This window comes from Pelodiscus sinensis, chromosome 18 (assembly GCF_052426305.1).
Source record: "Pelodiscus sinensis isolate ZL-2025 chromosome 18, ASM5242630v1, whole genome shotgun sequence".
Lineage (NCBI taxonomy): Eukaryota > Metazoa > Chordata > Testudines > Trionychidae > Pelodiscus > Pelodiscus sinensis.
In genome coordinates this window covers 1,138,180-1,153,654 of record NC_143069.1, presented here as the reverse complement: position 1 = coordinate 1,153,654, position 15,475 = coordinate 1,138,180, and the positions used below count along the sequence as shown (strand labels likewise).

The window sequence follows — 15,475 nt, the reverse complement described above, 5'->3', positions numbered from 1 at the left end:
CTCCCCCAGCCTCGCCCTGACCCCCCCGACTCCCCCAGTCACCTCCCCCAGCCTCGCCCTGACCCCCCCAGCCTCGCCGCGACCCCCCCGACTCCCCCAGTCACCTCCCCCAGCCTCGCCGCGACCCCCCCGACTCCCCCAGTCACCTCCCCCAGCCTCGCGGCGAGAGCCTCGGAAACAGGCAGAACCGGGAGGAGAGGGGACAGTTTTCATTGGCTCAGTGAAGGGAGCAGCAGGGGATTCCTGGGCCCAGAGGTTTGGGTCCCGGCGAGAGGCCCGGGCCGTCGGGGGAGAGCTGCCGGAGCCCTGGGACAGGCCAGCTGCCGGGGGATTCCGGCCTGAACCCGCCTGGCGGTTCGCCCCCGGGCCGGGGACAGGCTGCTGCGGGCAGGAGGGCGCAGGGCGGGGCCTGTTGGGATCCGGGGGCTCGCAGCGGGACGGGTCCCTCCGTGCAGCGCGGGGCAGGCTCACAGGGAGGAGGTGCTGCGCATGGTGCTGTGGTTGTGGCTGGAGAAGGAGGCGAAGGTGGCCGTGGACTCTGGAAGAACAGAGCGAGGCGGCGTTGGCAGGGCTGGCGGGAGCGGGGGCAAGGCCGCGCCGCCTGGTCCATGGCAGAGAAAGGCAGCAGGGACGTCGTGGCCAGTGCGCCTGGCGCTACCCCCAAGGGTAACCCCCCCGTCACACAGACACCTGCTTGGGTGTGGGGGGGGAACAGAACCGGGCTGGGAGCCGGGAGGGAAGGGACACAGAACTGGGCTGAGAGCTGGGGGGGAGCCGGGGGGGGGACAGATCCAGGCTGAGAGCCGGGGGGGGGGGGGACAGATCCAGGCTGAGAGCCGGGGGGGGGGGGGGAGACAGAACCGGGCGGGGAGCCGGGAGGGAAGGGACACAGAACTGGGCTGAGAGCTGGGGGGGAGCCGGGGGGGGGACAGATCCAGGCTGAGAGCCGGGGGGGGGGGGACAGATCCAGGCTGAGAGCCGGGGGAAGACAGAACCGGGCGGGGAGCCGGGAGGGAAGGGACACAGAACTGGACTGAGAGCTGGGGGGGAGCCGGGGGGGGGACAGATCCAGGCTGAGAGCCGGGGGGGGGGACAGATCCAGGCTGAGAGCCGGGGGGGGGGGGGAGACAGAACCGGGCGGGGAGCCGGGAGGGAAGGGACACAGAACTGGGCTGAGAGCTGGGGGGGAACCGGGGGGGGGGAGACAGATCCAGGCTGAGAGCCGGGGGGGGGGGGAGACAGATCCAGGCTGAGAGCCGGGGGGGGGGGGGACAGAACCGGGCGGGGAGCCGGGGGGGGGCGGTCACAGGCTGGGCGGGTTAACACCCAGGCCAGCCGGCCCGCTTGGGGGCTGCTCTGGACCCCGCAGTGTCCCTGTTGCTGGATAGTGGTGGGCGGGGGCGGGGGCCCAGCTCACCTGTGCGCACGGCGAGTGTCTCCTCCACCCATTGCAGCAGGCGGGTGAAGCAGGCCCAGACGGGGGGGCCCAGCACTTGGCAGAGGATGTAGACGGAGACGATGGCGGAGAGCACGGCCAAGGAGATCTGCGGGGGGGGGGGCACCGTTATCCCTGCCCGCGGCCGGGAGACACGGGGCCCCGTTCAGACACCGGCGGCCCCGTCTGCCCGGCTGGCGCGAGGCGCCTGGGATGGCTGGAGCCAGGACTCCGGGGGTCTGTCCCAGCTCGGGGAGGGAAGTAGTGTCCAGTGGTCAGAGGGGTCTGGGCTCCTCTCCCAGCTCTGGGAGGGGCGTGGGGGCTGGTGGGGAGAGAGGGGCTGGGAGCCGGGGCTCCTGGCTACAAGGCTTCCCTCACCTTGGCTTCGGCCGGCAGCCCGGGCAGCGCTTAGAGGTGCCCAGCACGTGCGGCTGTGCCAGCCCCTGGCCGTGGCAAGGCCCCCCCGAGCCGTGGCCCCCCCGGGAGAGCAGCCCTCCATCCCCCGCACCTTCATGAAGACGATGGCCCGGGAGGGGCTGAGCCGCAGGCCGTGGACGTGGATGACAAACTCCAGGTCGTAGTCGCAGTAGGTGTTCTCGTCCACGGCCCTGCAGGGAGGGGCGGGGCGGGGCGGTCAGGGCGCCAGGGTTCAAGCCCAGCAGCCCTCGCGGGCGAGCCCATCCGCCCGGACACGCAGCCTCTGCCCCCTCCCGTTACATGGCCCAGAGAGTGGGTCTTGGCAGGGGTGGGGCCAGCACCCAGCTCTGAATACAGCTCGGGGGGGGTCAGAGGATTATAGAATCACAGTCCAGTCTCCGGCCCCCATGGCAGGACCCAGCACTGTCTAGCCCATCCCTGACAGACATTTATCCAGCCTGCTCTGAAATATCTCCAGAGACGGGGATTCCACAACCTCCCTGGGCAATTTACTCCAGTGTCCTAATGTCCAGCCTAACCCCCCCTTGCTGCAGTGTAAGCCCATTGCTTCTTGTTCTGTCCTCAGAGGCCAGGAAGGACACGTTTTCTCCCTCCTCCTTGTGACACCCTTTTAGGTACCTGAAAACTGCTCTCATGTCCCCCCTCAGTCTTCTCCTTTCCAAACTAAACAAGCCCAGTTCCTTCAGCCTCCCCTCCTAGCTCATGTTCTCTCGACCTTTCATCATTCTCGTTGCTCTTCTCTGGACCCTCTCCAATTTCTCCATCTTTCTTGAAATGTGGTGCCCAGAACTGGACACAGTACTCCAACTGAGGCCTAACCAGCGCAGAGTAGAGCGGCAGAATGACTTCTCGTGTCTTGCTCACAACACTCCTGTTAATGCAGCCCAGAATCACGTTTGCTTTTTTTGCAACAGCATCACACTGCTGACTCATATTCAGCTTGTGGTCACTATAACCCCTAGATCCCTTTCTGCCGTACTCCTTCCTAGACAGTCACTTCCCATTCTGTGTGTGTGAAACTGATTGTTCCTTCCCAAGTGGAGCACTTTGCATTTGTCCTTATTAAACTTCATCCTGTTTACCTCAGACCATTTCTCCAATTTGTCCAGATCATTTTGAATTATGACTCTATCCTCCAGAGCAGTTGCAACCCCTCCCAGCTTTGGATCATCTGCAAACTTAAGCATACTCTCTATGCTGATATCTAAATCGTTGATGAAGATATTGAACAGAACCAGTCCCAAAACAGACCCCTGCGGAACCCCACTTGTTACTCCTTTCCAGCAGGATTGTGAACTGTTAATAACTACTCGCTGGGAATGGTTATCCAGCCAGTTATGCACCCACCTTATAGTAGCCCCGTCCAAATTGTATTTGCCTAGTTTATTGATACGGATATCATGCGAGACCGTATCAAACGCCTTCCTAAAGTCTAAGTATACCATGTCCACCACCTCTGCCCTATCTACAAGACTGGTTATCCTATCAAAGAAAGCTATCAGATTGGTCTGACATGATTTGTTCTTTACAAATCCATGCTGGCTGTTCCCTGGCACCTTATTATCTTCCAACTGCTTGCAGATAATTTCCTTAATTACCTGCTCCATTATCTTTCCTGGCACAGAAGTTAAACTGACTGGTCTGTAGTTTCTCGGGTTGTTCTTATTCCCCTTTTTATAGATGGGCACTAGATTTGCCCTTTTCTAGTCTCCTGGAATCTCTCCGGTCTTCCGTGATTTTCCAAAGATAATAGCTAGAGGCTCAGATAGCTCCTCTATCAGCTCCTTGAGTATTCTAGGATGCATTTCATCAGGCCCTGGTGACTTGCAGGCATCTAACTTTCCTAAGTGATTTTTAACTTGTTCTTTTTTTATTTTATCTTCTAACCCTACCCCCTTCCCACTAGCATTCACTATGTGAGGCGTTCCTACAGACTTCTCGGTGAAGACCGAAACAAAGCAGTCATTGAGCATCTCTGCCATTTCCAAGTTTCCTGTTACTGTTTCCCCCTCCTCACTGACCAGCGGGCCTACCCTGTCCTTGGTCTTCCTCTTGCTTCTAATATATTTATAGAATGTCGTCTTGATTCTCTTTATGCCTGTAGCTAGTTTGAGCTCGTTTTGTGCCTTTGCCTTTCTAATCTTGCCCCTGCATTCCTGTGCTGTTTGCCTATATTCATCCCTTGTAATGTGTCCTACTTTCCATTTTTTATAGGACTCCTTTTTATTTTTAGATCATGCAAGAGCTCCTGCTTGATCCAAGGTCTTTTGCCATATTTTCTATCTTTCCAACGCAGCGGAGTAGCTTGCTTTTGGGCCCTTAACAATGTCCCTTTGAAAAACTGCCAACTCTCCTCAGTTGTTTTTCCCCTCAGTCTTGATTCCCATGGGACCTTACCTATCAGCTCTCTGAGCTTACCAAAATCCGCCTTCCCGAAATCCATTGTCTCTAATTTGCCGTTCTCCCTTCCACCCTTCCTTAGAATTGTGAACTCTGTGATTTCACGATCACTCTCACCCAAGCTGCCTTCCACTGTCAAATTCTCAACCAGTTCCTCCTTATTTGTTAGTATCAAATCTAGAACAGCTTCCCCCCGGTAGCTTTTTCGACCTTCTGAAATAAAAAGTTGTCTCCAATGCAGCCCAAGAACCTATTGGATAGTCTGTGCCCTGCTGTGTTAGTTTCCCAACAGATGTCTGGATAGTTGACGTCCCCCATCACCACCAAATCTTGGGCTTTGGATGATTTTGTGAGTTGTTTAAAAAAAGCCTCGTCCACTTCTTCCACCTGGGTAGGTGGCCTGTAGTAGACCCCTAGCATGACATCACCTTTTTTTTTACCCCTTTTAATCTACCCCAGAGACTCTCAACACGTCCGTCTCCTACGTCCATCACCGCCTCCGTCCAAGTGTGTTCATTTTTAATATCTAAGGCAACACCTCCTCCTTTTCCCCGCCTGTCCTTCCTGAGCAAGCTGGACCCTTCCATGCCGATATTCCAATCGTGTGTAGCATCCCACCAAGTCTCTGTGATGCCAACGATGTCACAGTTTAATTTCTTAGCACTTCCAGTTCTTCCGGCTTATTCCCCATACTTCTCGCATTGTACATAGGGCATCTAAGGTACTGATTTGATCTTGCCTCCCAGTTCTGCCTTGTCCCTCCTTTCTCTCTGCTATTATAGCCCACGCTCCCTCCCATCTCCCAGGTCTCCATGTTCAGGAGTAGACACAGCTTGGGGGGGGGGGATCAGAGGCCCAGACACAGCTCGGGGGCGGGGGGGGGGGGAATCAGAGGCAGAGAGCGGTCCACACTAGACTGGAGGGCTGATTCTTGATTACTCCATTCCTGAGCTTGGAGGGGGTGAGGGCGGTTTTAAGCCCCCTTGTGCCCGCTGAACCCACCCTGCAGAGTAGCCTGGAGCAGCCTCGGGGTTGCTCCAACTTACCCTCCACATCCCCGGAGCCGGGGGAGCAGGGAACAGCCCTAGCTGAGGGTGGCCTGGCCATGCCCAGCCCGACACACTCGCCGGGGGCAAAGGCAGCTGTGGAGACCCCCCCAGGGGCCGCTACCCCCTCCTTGAGGCCCTGTGCCGCTGGCAGAGCAGCCCATCCTGTCCCCTAGACACCGGGAGCTGGTCCATGGAGCCAGGGATGGGCAGTCTGGCCTAGTGGTTGCAGTTCTGGTCTAGGACTCTGGAGTGGCTGTGGGATGAACAGAGGCGCCGGGGCTATTACCGATTTGCCAGCTGCTGACTCTGCGACTGTGCCCGGGGCTCACCTGTTCGACACCTTCACCAGAAAGAAGAAATCCGGCGCCCTCATGTCCAAGGGGGTCACGTCGTGGCAGGGGGAGTTCTGCTCACAGACCCACCTGGGCAGGGAGAGACAGCGACCTGCAGGGACCCGGCGCCAAGCGTTTCCACTCACGGCAGCTGGCGCGGTCTCTTCTCTCGGCCGCCGCGCACACGGCCACACGGGGACCCCGCAGCCGGTGAGACTCGTCCGTCCGCACCCACCCCCCGCCACGCTCATCAGCCGCCTGGGTCTGGTGGCAAGGGACGCCCGCAGAGTCCCGTCCCCACCTGCACCCTGCTCTGAAGTTCCCGGGAATGGGAGCCCCGCCTGGCTGCCCTCTGTGACGTAGGGGGGTACTTGCTGGGCTGTGGTGACCCCTGCTGTCTGGAGCAAGACCCAGCAGGGAAAACCTCACTATGCAAAGGTGACTCAAAAACCTGTCTGACCTGCGGCCCCCCCATGGGGAGAAACAAAGGGAGGTGGATGCTGCCCTGGCTGTGGGCAGGGCTGGGAGAGGTAGAGTTAGTCCTGGCTGGAAAGCAGGGGAGAAGGAGCTGGGGAGGGGGCTGGGACTCCCCTATCTCAAGGGGGCACTGAGGCCTCTTAGCCCCAGTTCCTGTAACCAGATTCCATCTGTGCTGCGCTGTGCTGGAGGAGCAATAAACAACCTCCATTCTACCGGCTGGTGGAGTCTGTTTGTGCCATTTCGGGGTGCAGGAGACGGGGAAATCCCGACGCGTCGTCACACCCTCACAGCTGCCGGCTGAGCGCTCTGCTTCAGTGCCCCGCGGCCACAGAGCCGGGCGCTCGCCTGGGCTGGCAGGCAGGGAAAGCAGGCGTTCGGGTGGGGTGGGGTGGGGTGGGCCCGGCCCTAGCCCCCCTTGCATTAAGGTGGGCCCCAGCCCGCCTTGCAGTAACTCTGCCTGGAGGGGTTCAGGGCCCCCCTCCCGCCGCACAGAGGCGGGCGCGTGTGGTGGGCCGAAGCGCCGCCCGCCAGCACCGTGCACCCCACACACAGGGCATACGCGGGCGTGAGGCAGGCTCCCCTGGCGGGCCATGGCGCGAGGGGTGGCCCCCAACGAGACGGCCTTACTTGATCCCACTCTTCCTGCTGGAGAAGATAGTGAAGCCCTTGGGGTCGGTGGGGGGGCGTCTGGTGCGATCGGCCCTCCTCCAGATCAGACTCAGCAGCGTGCTGGGGGGGAAGCGCCGCTCAGCCCATTGCCATGGGTCGGACAGCCCGGGGGGCCGCCTCCTCCGGCCAGGAGTGCGATGGATGGAAGGGCGCGCTCCAGCGAGGGGGTGCTGGTGGCGCCCTTATGTGGAGCTGCCTTGCCCCGCGAGCTGCATCCTCAGAAGGCTGCCTCTTCTGCCGCGCAGCCCCCACCCCACGGTGGCAGCCCCAGCTCCCGGGGAGGCAGGAGAAGCCAGGCGGGGCATCCGGGCTGACCATGGGGGGGAAGCGGCCCTCCCTTCCGCGGGCCAGCCACCTGCCGCCTGCTGCTTTCGCTGGGCGAGCGGGGCCAGGTCGGGGCAGAAGTAAATAACCCTTCCCCCGCCCACCGCCTGTCCCAGCCCCGGTCGGGGGCCGCCAGCCGGCGCCTGGGTCCTACCTGCTGTTTTCCGTGTTATAGTTGAGGATTTCGCCCGGGCTGTACAACTGGATCTGGCTCTCGGAGTACGGCCCCCCACCAATGACCTTCAGCGTGTAGCTACCCTCGGAGCCAAGAACAGGCTGCCGTGAGAACCGGCGCTTGGAAACCCCATCGCAGCCCAAACAGCCCAGCCCTCCCCGCTTGTGGCTACAACCCCGCGGCCGGGGCGGGCAGCTGGTGAACCCGGGCAGCGCCCCCACATCCCTGCAGCTGGGGCTGGTGTCTGTCACCCCTGGTGGCTCAACAACCTCGGCCTGCTGCTGGCGGGCTGTTCCCAGAGCTGAAGGTGCTGGGTTCGATCCCCTCCCCCTTGGTGCACCTGCCCTAGCGCTGGTGAGGGCCACGCTTCCCCAGGGCACTGGGCCAGCCCAAGAAGTGGCCCTGGTCACCCAGGGCGGGGTGATGCTGGGGCCAAGGCGGCAGCTTTGCCTGAGTCGCACCGTCCTGTGAAGGGCCCCGAGTCGCCCGTCACCATGTCCTGGATCAAGAAGAAGGGGTAAAACACTGCGGGAGAGAGAAGCACAAAGTTGAGCGGGCAGGGCGCCCTGCAGAGCACAGCCCGGGGGTGGGGGGGTACGTGTGGAGAGAATCCTAGGACACCAGAACGGGAAGGGGCCTCACAGGTCGGCCAGGCCCGGCCCCAGGACCAAGGCTCTGACACCTCTCCGGGGGGGAGACGGCCCCAGCCATGGGCCCATTTCCCCCGACGGGCGGGGGCGAGGCGCTCTCATTCCTACCCCCAATGTCAATAAAGTCGCGCCCCCTTGCGGACGGGGGGTGCAGGCGACATCCTACCGTGGGGGAGCCTCCCTCGCTGCCAGCGGGGTGGGGGAATCTCAGCTGGCCCCTGGCCAGGTGGGGGGTTCCCGTATGGAGGAGAGGCCATGGGCCTAAGAGGGTAGAGCGCAGCAGGCCGCATGCAAGTCCCTCCCTGCCAGTTGGGTGGGAGCAGCCACAGGAAGGCCAAGGTCTGGGCAGCTCAGACCCAGGCTGGGCCCACGGGTGAAGGCGGACGGGCCGGGCGGGGGGCGAAGGCGAAGGCGGACGGGCGGGGGGCCGGGGGCGAAGGCGGACGGGCCGGGGGGCGAAGGCCGGGGGGCGAAGGCGGACGGGCCGGGCGGGGGGCCGGGGGCGGACGGGCCGGGCGGGGGGCCGGGGGACGGGCCGGGGGGGGGGCCGGGGGACGGGTCCCAAGGCGGACGGGCCGGGCGGGGGGCCGGGGGCGAAGGCGGACGGGCCGGGCGGGGGGCCGGGTCCCACGGCCGAGGGGCGAAGGCGGACGGGCCGGGCGGGGGGGCCGGGTCCCACGGCCGAGGGGCGAAGGCGGACGGGCCGGGCGGGGGGGTCCGGGTCCCACGGCCGAGGGGCGAAGGCGGAAGGGTGAAGGCGGACGGGCCGGGCGGGGGGGGCGGGGTCCCACGGGCGGGGGGCGGGGTCCCACGGCCGAGGGGCGAAGGCGGACGGGCCGGGCGGGGGGCCGGGTCCCACGGCCGAGGGGCGAAGGCGGACGGGACGGGCCGGGCGGGGGGCCGGGTCCCACGGCCGAGGGGCGAAGGCGGACGGGCCGGGCGGGGGCGGGGTCCCACGGGCGGGGGGCGGGGTCCCACGGCCGAGGGGCGAAGGCGGACGGGCCGGGCGGGGGCCGGGTCCCACGGCCGAGGGGCGAAGGCGGGGGGGCCGGGCGGGGGGCCGGGGGGCGAAGGCGGACGGGCCGGGCGGGGGGCCGGGGGACGGGCCGGGGGGGGGGCCGGGGGACGGGTCCCAAGGCGGACGGGCCGGGCGGGGGGCCGGGGGCGAAGGCGGACGGGCCGGGCGGGGGGGCCGGGTCCCACGGCCGAGGGGCGAAGGCGGACGGGCCGGGCGGGGGGGCCGGGTCCCACGGCCGAGGGGCGAAGGCGGCCGGGCCGGGCGGGGGGCCGGGTCCCACGGCCGAGGGGCGAAGGCGGGGGGGCCGGGTCCCACGGCCGAGGGGCGAAGGCGGACGGGCCGGGCGGGGGCCGGGTCCCACGGCCGAGGGGCGAAGGCGGACGGGCCGGGTCCCGCGGACGGGCCGGGTGGGGGCGGGGTCCCACGGGGCGGGGCCAGGTCCCACGGCCGAGGGGCGAAGGCGGACGGGCCGGGCGGGGGCGGGGTCCCACGGGCGGGGGGCGGGGTCCCACGGCCGAGGGGCGAAGGCGGACGGGCCGGGCGGGGGCCGGGTCCCACGGCCGAGGGGCGAAGGCGGACGGGACGGGCCGGGCGGGGGGCCGGGTCCCACGGCCGAGGGGCGAAGGCGGACGGGCCGGGCGGGGGCGGGGTCCCACGGGCGGGGGGGGGGTCCCACGGCCGAGGGGCGAAGGCGGACGGGCCGGGCGGGGGCCGGGTCCCACGGCCGAGGGGCGAAGGCGGACGGGACGGGCCGGGCGGGGGGCCGGGTCCCACGGCCGAGGGGCGAAGGCGGGGGGGCCGGGCGGGGGCCGGGGCCGCTCCTGGGGGCTCCTCACCGTCGTCGAAGAAGAAGCAGGGCATGTCGGGGTTCTTGTGCAAGCAGTCGAAGTAGTGCTTGTTCTCCTTGGCCGTGTGCCGCAGGGTCCTGGTGATGTCAAAGGCCAGCCTCTTCCCCGGGGGGCAGCCAATGAACAGGGGCACCATGGCGTAGCCCTGCAGGGGGAGGGGCCCTGTGGGTAAGGGCCCCAGGGATCCCGTGGCGCAGCCCCTCGCCTTCGCGCACCAGCCCAGCACGGATCCAGGCCCACCCCACTGCCAGCCCCAGGGCAGCACGGAGTGGGGGGGGGCAGGAACCCTCAGGAAGGTTTGTGTCCTGCTCTTCACAGGGAGCGTTTCGCCACAGGCAAGAGCAACCCTAGTGCTGCAGGAACCATGCTGTGGGGCAAGACAGACAGCTAGCGACCGCGCACGGCAGGACAGACAGACAGCTAGCGACCGCGCACGGCAGGACAGACAGACAGACAGCTAGCGACCGCGCACGGCAGGACAGACAGACAGCTAGCGATCGCGCACGGCAGGACGGACAGACAGCTAGCGATCGTGCACGGGGAGGACAAACAGACAGCTAGCGATCGCGCACGGGGAGGACAAACAGACAGACAGCTAGCGACCGCGCACGGCAGGACGGACAGACAGCTAGCGATCGCGCACGGGGAGGACAAACAGACAGACAGCTAGCAATCGCGCACGGGGAGGACAGACAGACAGACAGCTAGCGACCGCGCACGGGGAGGACAGACAGACAGACAGCTAGCGACCGCGCACGGCAGGACAGACAGACAGACAGCTAGCGACCGCGCACGGGGAGGACAGACAGACAGACAGCTAGCGACTGCGCACAGCAGGACAGACAGACAGACAGCTAGCGACCGCGCACGGGGAGGACAGACAGACAGACAGCTAGCGACCGCGCACGGCAGGACAGACAGACAGACAGCTAGCGACTGCGCACGGCAGGACAGACAGACAGCTAGCGACCGCGCACGGGCAGGATGGACAGACAGCTAGCGACCGCGCACGGCAGGACAGACAGACAGCTAGCGATCGCGCACGGGGAGGACAGACAGACAGACAGCTAGCGACCGCGCACGCCAGGACAGACAGACAGACAGCTAGCGACCGCGCACGGCAGGACAGACAGACAGCTAGCCATGAGTATGGGGATGGATCAATGGCTAGATGGGATTGTGACGCGGGGGGGCTGTCTGCTCTATAGCCCAGTGGGGTGTGGGGGGGCCTTGCTGGTTGCTGGGCTGGGCTGTGGGTGACTCCACTGGCGGCTGTCTGTAGCACGGCTCAGCAGGACAGCGGATGAGTCGCTAGGCCAGGGGCTCCCAACCTGTCCGACCGGTGCCTCCCAGGGAAGGAGACAAAGGGAGGGGGGCGGAGACCAACCCCTGGCTGGGGGGCAGGGCTGGAAGAGAGTCACTTTCTGTCTGGGATCATGGAGAAGGCAGCCTGGGGACGGGGCTGGGATTTAGGGGCCCAGGCTCCCCCATCTCCAGGGGCCTGAGGCATCCTAGGCCGGCCCTGGAACCAGATCCCATCTGTGCTGGGCTGCATCCTTGGAGAAGCGCTAAACCCCCCTGTTCTACCAGCTGGGGGAGTCTGTTCGTGCCACTACGGGGGTGCAGGAGTCACACAGGATGCATGGAGTGGGTGGGTGGGGGTGGAGAGGGAGACGGGGGCAGGTCGGGGCTGGAGAGGGAGACAGGGCCGGTGTGGGGGGGGGGGAGGGAGACAGGGGGCCTGGTGGGGGCAGAGACTGGAGGGCAGGTGGGGACGGAGATGGGGGGCGGGTGGAGACTGAGACGGTGGGCGGGGGGGCATACAGACGATGTGATATCATTGGCCCACTGCTATCCCCCCCGCGGCGCACATCCCGTACCTGCAGCTGGGGGCCGGACGCCGTGTAGTGGTAGCACTGTGTCGGCGCGTTGATCACCTGCAGTGCGGGGAGGAGGGTGAGTCCCGGCCGGGCCACGGGGCTGCCCCTTCCCGTCCCTGCACCACGGGCGGCCAGGTGCCTACCTTCAAGATCATGGAGCTCCTCAAGAGGTTCTTGCCACTCAGCCCTTGTTCCGGGTACTTGCCAGTGTCCCTGATGGTCACCTGCGGGTGATTGGCAGCTACTGGGGAGGGCGGCCCGGCAGGGCCAGGCTCCATCCACACTGGGGGCCGGGCTCTCTTGAAGCACTGAGGGATCCAGAAACACGCAGGCCGGCTCTGCAGGCCACCCCGGTGCCGGGCCCGCACTAGGGTCTGCACCCCCAGCTCCCAGCCCCCAGGGCAGGGCACAGATCGGAGCCATGGCGGGGCGAGGTCAGGGACCCGGCGCAGGGACCCCTGACTCCTTCTTCTTAGGGGTCCTGGAGGGTTTGTTACTCAGGAGGCAGTCCCTGCTCCCCAGGCCAGTAGGGGGCAGACCAGGGTGCACTGCGAGGTGCTGTTCCCTGCTCCCCAGGCCGGTAGGGGGCAGACCAGGGTGCACTGAGAGGTGCTGTTCCCTGCTCCCCAGGCCAGTAGGGGGCAGACCAGGGTGCACTGAGAGGTGCTGTTCCCTGCTCCCCAGGCCAGTAGGGGGCAGACCAGGGCGCACTGAGAGGTGCTGTTCCCTGCCCCCAGGCCAGTAGGGGGCAGACCAGGGTGCACTGAGAGGTGCTGTTCCCTGCCCCCAGGCCAGTAGGGGGCAGACCAGGGCGCACTGAGAGGTGCTGTTCCCTGCTCCCCAGGCCAGTAGGGGGCAGACCAGGGTGCACTGAGAGGTGCTGTTCCCTGCTCCCCAGGCCAGTAGGGGGCAGACCAGGGCGCACTGAGAGGTGCTGTTCCCTGCTCCCCAGGCCAGTAGGGGGCAGACCAGGGCGCACTGAGAGGTGCTGTTCCCGCCCCCAAAGCACGGCCCCGCTCGGCGCCACACCCGCGGCCACGCACCGCCCCCAAAGCGAGGCCCCGCTCGGCGCCACAGGCACGGCCACGCACCGCCCCCAAAGCGAGGCCCCGCTCGGCGCCACACCCGCGGCCACGCACCGACCCCAAAGCGAGGCCCCGCTCGGCGCCACAGGCACGGCCATGCACCGCCCCCAAAGCGCGGCCCCGCTCGGCGCCACACCCGCGGCCACGCACCGCCCCCAAAGCGAGGCCCCGCTCGGCGCCACAGGCATGGCCACGCACCGCCCCCAAAGCGAGGCCCCGCTCGGCGCCACAGGCACGGCCACGCACCGCCCCCAAAGCACGGCCCCGCTCGGCGCCACAGGCACGGCCACGCACCGCCCCCAAAGCACGGCCCCGCTCGGCGCCACAGGCACGGCCACGCACCGCCCCCAAAGCACGGCCCCGCTCGGCGCCACAGACACGGCCACGCACCGCCCCCAAAGCGAGGCCCCGCTCGGCGCCACAGGCACGGCCATGCACCGCCCCCAAAGCGCGGCCCCACTCGGCGCCACAGGCACGGCCACGCACCGCCCCCAAAGCGCGGCCCCGCTCGGCGCCACACCCGCGGCCACGCACCGCCCCCAAAGCGAGGCCCCGCTCGGCGCCACAGGCACGGCCACGCACCGCCCCCAAAGCACGGCCCCGCTCGGCGCCACAGGCACGGCCACGCACCGCCCCCAAAGCGAGGCCCCGCTCGGCGCCACAGGCACGGCCACGCACCGCCCCCAAAGCGAGGCCCCGCTCGGCGCCACAGGCACGGCCACGCACCGCCCCCAAAGCGTGGCCCCGCTCGGCGCCACAGGCGCGGCCACGCACCGCCCCCAAAGCGAGGCCCCGCTCGGCGCCACAGGCACGGCCACGCACCGCCCCCAAAGCACGGCCCCGCTCGGCGCCACAGGCACAGCCACGCACCGCCCCCAAAGCACGGCCCCGCTCGGCGCCACAGGCACGGCCACGCACCGCCCCCAAAGCGCGGCCCCGCTCGGCGCCACACCCGCGGCCACGCACCGCCCCCAGAGCGAGGCCCCGCTCGGCGCCACAGGCACGGCCACGCACCGCCCCCAAAGCGTGGCCCCGCTCGGCGCCACACCCGCGGCCACGCACCGTCCCCAAAGTGTGGCCCCGCTCGGCGCCACACCTGCAGCCACGCACCGCCCCCAAAGCGAGGCCCCGCTCGGCGCCACAGGCATGGCCACGCACCGCCCCCAAAGCACGGCCCCGCTCGGCGCCACAGGCACAGCCACGCACCGCCCCCAAAGCACGGCCCCGCTCGGCGCCACACCCGTGGCTACGCACCGCCCCCAAAGCGCGGCCCCGCTCGGCGCCACAGGCACGGCCACACACCGCCCCCAAAGCGAGGCCCCGCTCGGCGCCACAGGCACGGCCACGCACCGCCCCCAAAGCACGGCCCCGCTCGGCGCCACACCCGCGGCCACGCACCCCTCCCAAAGCGTGGCCCCGCTCGGCGCCACACCCGCAGCCACGCACCGCTCCCAAAGCGAGGCCCCGCTCGGCGCCACAGGCACGGCCACGCACCGCCCCCAAATCGCGGCCCCGCTCGGCGCCACAGGCACGGCCACGCACCGCCCCCAAAGCGAGGCCCCGCTTGGCGCCACAGGCACAGCCACGGACCGCCCCCAAAGCGCGGCCCTGCTCGGCGCCACACCCGCGGCCACGCACCGCCCCCAAAGCGAGGCCCCGCTCGGCGCCACAGGCACAGCCACGCACCACCCCCAAAGCGTGGCCCCGCTCGGCGCCACAGGCACAGCCACGCACCGCCCCCAAAGCGAGGCCCCGCTCGGCGCCACAGGCACAGCCACGGACCGCCCCCAAAGTGCGGCCCTGCTCGGCGCCACACCCGCGGCCACGCACCGCCCCCAAAGTGAGGCCCCGCTCGGCGCCACAGGCACGGCCACGCACCGCCCCCAAAGTGCGGCCCCACTCGGCGCCACAGGCACGGCCACGCACCGCTCCCAAAGCGAGGCCCCGCTCGGCGCCACAGGCACGGCCACGCACCGCCCCCAAAGTGCGGCCCCACTCGGCGCCACAGGCACGGCCACGCACCGCTCCCAAAGCGAGGCCCCGCTCGGCGCCACAGGCACGGCCACGCACCGCCCCCAAAGCGAGGTCCCGCTCGGCGCCACAGGCACGGCCACGCACCGCCCCCAAAGCGAGGCCCCGCTCGGCGCCACAGGCGCGGCCACGCACCGCCCCCAAAGTGCGGCCCCTCCCATAGCAGCGGGCCCGAGGCTCTCACCTGGTAGAGCACAGAGCCCCGGCTGACCAGGTTCCTCCGGCGGAGGTGGGACACCACGTACTCCGGGTGCCCTAGGACGATGGTGAGCCACACGAAATCGAGGGAGTTGTCTTCTGGGGTTTCCTCTACTGCAGGGAAGAGAGACCCCTCTGAGGGAGGCGCAGGGGCCTGCGGCCGACAAGGCAGCCGCTGGAAAAGCACCCGGGCAGGGAGATCATGAGCCCCATGCAGCAAGGATGGGGGCTTACGGGTGCAGAGCGCCATGGCCAGGCGGGCGGTGATGGAACGCTGTCACCAGCTGCTCATGACAGGGCTCACGCCCGCGGCTCTGGGCACCCCTGGCCTCCACTGGGCACTGCTCACACTGGCCAGAGATGAGGTCAGCGCAGCCCTGTGCGGAGGAACTGCGCGGCTGTGGGCTACCCAAGGGCAGCAAGACCTCACTGCCCTCCTGCAGGTGGGAATAAACCCCGGGAC

General features: G+C 67.5%; 1 protein-coding gene across 3 annotated transcripts in view; it reads right to left on the bottom strand.

Moving 5' to 3' along the window:
• Positions 1–161: 161 nt before the first annotated feature.
• CATSPERG (catsper channel auxiliary subunit gamma) overlaps positions 162–15,475 on the bottom strand; it is a 43,449-nt gene continuing 28,135 nt past the window's right edge. For 2 of the 3 annotated variants that reach the window (XM_075917953.2, XM_089769856.1), the window contains 11 exons: positions 14,999–15,126; positions 11,842–11,922; positions 11,699–11,755; positions 9,807–9,963; positions 7,764–7,827; positions 7,282–7,380; positions 6,762–6,863; positions 5,652–5,744; positions 1,944–2,043; positions 1,418–1,544; positions 162–538 (listed from right to left, as the gene is read on the bottom strand). In XM_075917953.2, coding sequence (XP_075774068.2) covers positions 468–538; positions 1,418–1,544; positions 1,944–2,043; positions 5,652–5,744; positions 6,762–6,863; positions 7,282–7,380; positions 7,764–7,827; positions 9,807–9,963; positions 11,699–11,755; positions 11,842–11,922; positions 14,999–15,126 — 1,079 coding nt within the window. In that variant the 3' untranslated portion in view covers positions 162–467. The remainder of the gene's footprint in view (positions 539–1,417; positions 1,545–1,943; positions 2,044–5,651; positions 5,745–6,761; positions 6,864–7,281; positions 7,381–7,763; positions 7,828–9,806; positions 9,964–11,698; positions 11,756–11,841; positions 11,923–14,998; positions 15,127–15,475) is intronic. The other variant, XM_089769855.1, reaches the window with a different exon arrangement.